The sequence below is a fragment of the Antrostomus carolinensis genome, unplaced genomic scaffold, assembly GCF_000700745.2.
Source record: "Antrostomus carolinensis isolate BGI_N321 unplaced genomic scaffold, ASM70074v2 scaffold6207, whole genome shotgun sequence".
Taxonomy (NCBI): domain Eukaryota; kingdom Metazoa; phylum Chordata; class Aves; order Caprimulgiformes; family Caprimulgidae; genus Antrostomus; species Antrostomus carolinensis.
Window position 1 is genome coordinate 1 of NW_010327922.1, and position 7,028 is coordinate 7,028.

Sequence of the window (7,028 nt, forward strand, 5' to 3'; positions counted from 1 at the left end):
ATTGTTTCCCGGGCGGCGGAGGGGGCGCAGGACGACCCTGGTGCCGGCCCCTCACCCCGGGCCGCCCGAGCTTCTCCGGGGCGGCAGCGCCCTGTCCTGCCGGTTCCCGCCCCTCAGCTCCGGTGTCTCTCCGTGGAGGGTCGGGACAGCGCTGGTGCAGTGTGGAGAGGCAGGGAGCGGGAGACAGCGCACACATCCTTACAGCACCTCCGCCGCCTCACTGTCTGCAGCATCACCCATTAACCACGGCGGCATTTTCCACCGTGCCTCAGCCCCTGCTGCAGGGTTTAGTCTTTGCTTTGGAAATACCCTTTGTAAACTCAAATCTTTTTATCATTACACATTTAAAAAAAAAAACCCTACCTAAGGCAGATCTGAATTAAAGAGTTTGAAACTAGCCCCAGGTGTTTGCTGCAGCAGTTGCCTTCAGCAGAGATCCTCAGGTCCCATGTCACTGCTTGGATGCTTGGCTGTTCATGTCAGTCCACCTTGTCCTTCTGTCCCTCTCCAGCTTCCCCACAGAGTAACTGCCACAGCATACTCCCACCCTGTTACTCCAAACTGACAGATTCCCCATCCCCTCTCAGCTGCACCTGACAGACTTGTGCTATCACCCTCCAACACCAGAAATCCCCTCTGGTTACAAGTGGAACATTATCTCACTCTAGTCAGGTGCTTGAGCAATAAACATTTTGCCACTAAAGAAAACAAAGCTGATTATTATGAAAACTGCTTGGCCTGGAACAGATCAGAGTGGGAAATGCTGTTGCAGCTCATGATATGCCAAAGCACAGTGAAAACATACAGTTAATACCTGTTATTCAGGCAGCACGTTACAGAAACACAAGCTTTTAATGACAGCAACTTTGGTCTGCCTAGGCCAACACAGGCAGCAACATCATACAGTTCAACACCAGCAACAGCTTTCCTTCGTTAACCACCTTGAAGTATTCCAAAACCCACTTATCTACCCTCCCTTTGAAACTTAGAAACTGAAAGCAGTTCAGAGTCATTATATTGTGATTTTAAAACTTTTAATAAGCTTAAAAAATGTAAAACACACTTAGTTTACACAGTGTACAAAAATATTTACAAATATTTCTATTAAAGCATAGAAACGGCTGTAAGGAAAAAACACAGCACATAAGCATACCCACATACACAGAAAAACACTGTCCCTTAGGAAAGAAAGTGCCTTGTGCATTTAAAAATCCATTTGTGAATTCAAAATTAGTAATTTAAAGCTATTATAGCAATTTTGAAATCTCATTGAAATTTCTGTAAGTGGAATGTACAATTAACCAAAAGTGTTTAAGAGATTAACACAATACCACAAAAATCCAAAGCTATGCACCCTGCTTCACCCTCTGTGAACGCAGAAGGACCACTCTGACTTGTACCTCACACCTTTCCTTTCTTGGAATTAACAGCAGCATTTTTAAGAACCTTGACATAACTGTTTAGTTAGTTGCTCTGAAGTTTCAATACACATTTAACCCAAGGAGTAAGGCTTTAAGGAGGTTGTGGTTGATTTCTACATAAAGTGTTTACGTGCACGTAACAGCAGCTTGGGCCTGTTTGCTGCATGAAAGAGCTCAGCCGTTCTGGGTTCAGGTCTCCTCCTTCACAGCTGACTGACCTTCGGAGGGCCATGCTGCTTTGTACACAGGCACCCACATGGCACAGTCTGAAGTGCTCAGTGAAAAACTTGCATCTTTCAGACGACACCTAACAGCCAGTAACCGTTACAAGTGGTTCTTCCCAACAATGGAAGAAGTATGGAAAGTTTCTCTGCAAGACAGGCAGATGAGCATGGACTCATTTGAATTTCATTCCTCACTGCAATTTACATGTGAATATGTTGAAGGATCACTTATGCTGAAAAACAAGAATGATACATTTAGGGGGGAGGGAGGATGGGAACCAACACTTTCCTCAGGCAATACAAAACTGACAGCTGTAGCAACCACACTTTCAAATGAAGCTGGATGATTCCCAGCAAATTAGGCAGACATCTAAAGGCTTAGAACACAGGAAAGCTCTAAAACCAGAAGCAGTTTTTGGATTGCAGCAGGTATTTCGCTGAACTGAAGGCCTGCAAAGATGTCTTGTGACACTTTCAGTTAACAGGAAACTATAGACAATTGCAGTCAAATTGTATACACTTCTGAAACCAGGAAAAGCCCACCTCCTTGGTGCTACCCATCTTCCTTGAGAGAAAGATTGTTGTTTACCTCTTACACCTCAAAACACTGTGCATCTGAGTCTCAACAGCATAAAGCTGCATTACACAACTTCACATTCGAGAACATTTAAACAGCTGACAGAAGGTATTCCACCATCTTTGGTTCAGTCCAGAAGGCAGCACACACCATCCACTGCACCACGCGAGCGAGTCATTGTTACAGGAGACAGCTTGCCTTGAAATCACGTCCAGGTTGTTCTCATTCACAACAGCCTTGTAGTGACCTCTTCCTTTGGCCAGCATCTCAGACAACAAAGAGCAGATACTCAGGATAACTTACAAGTCGCTCTAAACTCAAACAGTACATTAACAGAATTCAGCATACAGCTCAGTGTGTCAGAAGTCTAGTTTCTTCAGCTGCTCATATGTCACAAAGAACTGGAACAGCTGATTAAGGAAAACTGTTTGCTGTTCACTTGGTGCAAAGCAGCCACTTCACTACTAAAGGACAGCAGCACTTGTGTGAAACTTTGCTCTTCCCTTAGTTCCCTCCTATGTAATGGTGCTGGTTGGCCATTTCTGTTATGCAGAACAATAAGACTTGCTTCAGGGCACTCCTGTACCTCAAAAGCTTTATGGTTGGTGATGCCAACTGTTTTCCCATCCCTGGTCCTCAGGATCTTAAACAGAGGACTGAGGTGGCAGGAGAGTACTATGAAAGCCCTTAGAGACTTTACTCACTTGGCTTTGATAAGCTAAAGTAGGTTTGCTCATGGTAAAAGCACGTTACTACCAACCCAGTTCCCAGGGTTCCAGTCAGCTGGCTCTTAAAACACAAAGTTGTGTGAGACTACGATAAATACAGAAAGATTTCACTGATAACTGCAACTGTTTTCCCAGTTCTAGAAATAGCCCCTGTTCCTAACACATCTTGTCAATTTTATTTAAAACTAGACTCCAAACTAAGGAAATGGACAGGTATGAAATTGGAGGCACATAAAACTGTTTCACAACATCGCATTCTAATATTCACTTAGTGTGAATCACAAATTCAGTCTGACCAGCAGCAGTTGTCTAAGAAAACAGTCAACTACAGTGTTCCCTTCATAAAAAGGGATTATTTCTGTTGACATGACACTTTCCACACAGAGCACTCTATGAAGCTGTCTGTTAATACTTGCTGGTTTATGGCTAGCTTAATAGTTTTGCACACCTTTGAAAAAGGATACAATGATATTCCAAGGACCAAGTCTTAACCAGTTTGGCCAAAACCCTTTATATAGAGCAAAAAAGCCTTCATTCTTCCATGTCTGGAAAACAAAAAACAAAAACCAAAAACACAATAAGAACACACTTGGGTCTGTCTTTATTACAGAGAAGTCTAAATAGCATCTCAGCTAACAAGATTCTGTACCACAGACGGGGATGGGTTAGTTCTCTACCCATGATTTAAATATATTGTATGATGGGACAAGGAAACATTTCACTAGATAAAGCCAAGATCAGTAATACCTGCAGCATAAACCACAACCTTACCTGCCAGGTAGTGTCATTTAGTACTCAACCTAGATTCATCCAAATTGCATTCCTGGACTTGTTTTTTCAAACCCTTGCAGAGCACTGCATGTGAACCTGCAGCTCATATTTGGTACCCCCTTAAAATCTGCTGCACATAAACACGCTGCTCACATTAGGCACACCCTTGAAATTTTTCAGTTTGTTTTAGGGACTTCACAAAATTCCACTGGACAATGTGACCTGGACTGTTATACAGACTCAACCATTCAGTCAACAGCTGGGACACCAACAGCTTCCTATCCACACTTCATGTAAAAGATCATCATGCTCCCACCTCATACCCAATTTAGAGACTGAACCAAGCCGAAATCATCAAAATCAGAGACTGACATTGCCTTTGGCTGTACTAGGCTTCCCATCACACAGTAAGCAACAGAAAAACATCTGCCCCAGAACATGTTGTTCTTCAAGGACTGACCTATGAAATGATCATTTCCTGTCAATATCCTAACACTGTATAAAGTTAAGTAAGAGACAGTGCTGCTGAGACTTACTCTCCTCATCCAAGTACCAAAAGGAAGCAAGCACCTGCCATTCACACTAATGTTTTTCCTGCCTTTCTGTCAAGACAGTAGGTAATTTTCACACCAAGTGCATTATTGGCAGTACAGTCCTTTAGAGCATAAAGGCAAAAAGCCCAAGTTTTTTGTATGAACTTCTAGAGAAACTTGGAACAATTTTGAGTTCTACAACAAAATCATTGCTTGATGGCAGCAGTTTCTACTTATACCGATACATGAACTACTTACTTGTAACAAGCAATCCACTGTACCCTTGTAGTTTGAGTGTCCCCCGTGTTGTTGGCTTCTCTGATTCATCATGCGTGTTCTTACAACATCAATTGGGTTGGATGCCAGGGCTCCAGCTAACCCACAAGTAAAACTTGAGCTAATGAAAGAAAGGTTTAATGAAATTTGACTTATGACATTTAAAGATGCACAGGAATCTCCCCTCCCTAGAAAACATGCGGTAATAAGCGCTTAATGTTTTTAGTTAAAAATTACATCAGCTAATAGATGCTAAAAATTACTTTTCATTTACTGTAAAGCATCACTTTGAATATTTGATATACAGCCCTTATATAAGGTTTCTGTATATCTCAACACGTTTGAGCCTCTGAGAATAGCAGATATTTGATTGGAACTTTCCTCTAACCTCAATTTGCAAAGCTGAATGATTCCAATCATCCACAGAACAAAAATCCATATTTAAAAGAAAGTTAAATCCAAATCCTAAATAAAATTAGCTTCCATGCCATGTGCTATCATTTGAGATGCTATTGTACTAAAATGTATAAACACAACATAAATATATTTATATCTAGACTGATGAAAGAAAAATCAAAAGATTCATCCCCCATAACGAGAACTAACTAATGATGAGCTATGCAAGCAGTTAGTTATACAAACTTACAGGAAATGAGTATATACTGTATCTCCCATAAATCCAGACATAATTATGTGCTTCTTGGTAAGGTCATACACTGGCAGTTCCACTCCAACAACAATAGCAGCTCTCTGTGCTGTCAATGATACTCCCTAGCAAAACAAAGGATACAGTTGAAGTTTAGAAATTAACCTTTGTGCACCATGAGAAAATCCTCATTTATGTAATACAAAGCAACACACCAGGAATGTGCTAAGAACACTGTGAATTCAAATAAGGCTAATTAGTACAAGTCTTAAATGTATGTGCTCCAAAAATGCAAATTCAAATTAATAGATAAATCACTGTTCCACACTGAACAGCAATTTCAGTTCCTTTATGCTACTCCATCTCTGCTTAACATCCAAATTCTTACATCAAGAGTCAGCTATGACCTCAACAGCCAGGTGATGCTGGCTCCCCTCTCTGGTAACTGAAAAGCTGACAAAGTAAGGAAGACGAACAGAAAAATGGAGATCAAGAAGCTTTTCAGATAAAAGCACAGTAATAGGAAAACATTTCTATTTTCCAGCTGTTTCAGAACAACTGTCCATTCTTGGTCTTCAGCTGTTATACAGCCACTGACTGCAACTGGCATAAAATACAATTCACAAGACCGAGTACAAGAATTCCTGAGCTAGAGGGGATGTTCACTGAAGCATGTTTTAAAAAGAGCAGAGCATACAGATTGAGAGGGGTCCAGCAAAGGGTTGCTGAACTAGTCCTAGAGCCAGTCCACCTAATTTAAGCCTCCATTTGTCTCCCCTTTCTTAAAAAAATGGTTAATCACTGAACACAAGGCTGGCAGTAACTCTTTGTCAAAACATACAGAGACACCAGCAGTGAAGTAGTCATGACAAATGACACATTAACTACTGACTTTTCCATATTTTGGCTGAGAATACCACAGAAGTACATGAAATTCAGTTGAGCAAGAAAGTGTACAGGTCAAAAAACTTGCCTTCCATAATCCTTTAGTGCCTTCTTTCTGGTAGATCTTTATGAAGTTACCCATCATCCCTCCTTGAATCACACTACCTTGGGCTTGCATTCTGATCTGAGATTCATTTGAAGATAAAATTAGAAAATAAATACTTTTAAAACATACAACCAGTGATAGTTTCATACAGTTTTATTAACATTTTAAGTTACAATCTTTTAAGTAATAAATTTCTCTTCACATACAAATTAATAGCTGACATTATCATAACCATGATGCGATCTTTTGAAGTGCCTTAGCATCCAAATGCAGTTGCTAATTCTGAACAAGCACATGGTGTAGTTCTTCACTGCATTAAGTCATGTCTATTTCTGTACTTGTGCACTGCTCCATTTAGATTAGACTGACAGGTTTTGCAGGATGTTCTTTACAGTGTTCTCACAGAACATGTTAAAGCGAAAGGTTAAAAAGATTATGGTTTCAGCTAGTGAGAACCACAGTCTTTGACCCTGTGGACTTCTAAGAAGTCAATGAGAAACTGCCACAGTAACTACCAAACACAAGTTTGGTGACAAGCAAGTTGGTACATGGATGTAATTTTTGGGAAATAACTAACTGAAGCCACACTTGAAATAAAAGCTTATGTTTGAAATGCCTCTACATAACCACAGTAGCTCTATGAAGCATTAAGCTTTCCATAGTTTTAGAACAGGAAGTGTTTTCTTGAATTTTTCATTAGAGGCAGCCATGAAGTCACACACCACAGTTTTGCAAGGCAAATACCATCAATCCCTTTAAGTAACTGGAAAGGAGGACATTGACTATCATTAAGCTAGCAGATTCTTGAAGACATGATGGTTTCACCAATTCACTTTAAATGACTGACACTGGAACACTCTT

General features: G+C 40.6%; 1 protein-coding gene across 1 annotated transcript in view; it reads right to left on the reverse strand.

Annotated features, from left to right (window-relative positions):
- Positions 1-2,581: 2,581 nt before the first annotated feature.
- Positions 2,582-7,028, reverse strand: part of LOC104528131 (kidney mitochondrial carrier protein 1) — a 7,704-nt gene continuing 3,257 nt past the window's right edge. The window contains exons 5-9 of the mRNA XM_010172048.1: positions 6,150-6,245; positions 5,177-5,301; positions 4,513-4,651; positions 3,415-3,495; positions 2,582-2,623 (exon numbers count right to left, since the gene is read on the reverse strand). Of these exons, the coding sequence (XP_010170350.1) occupies positions 2,582-2,623; positions 3,415-3,495; positions 4,513-4,651; positions 5,177-5,301; positions 6,150-6,245 (483 nt within the window). The remainder of the gene's footprint in view (positions 2,624-3,414; positions 3,496-4,512; positions 4,652-5,176; positions 5,302-6,149; positions 6,246-7,028) is intronic.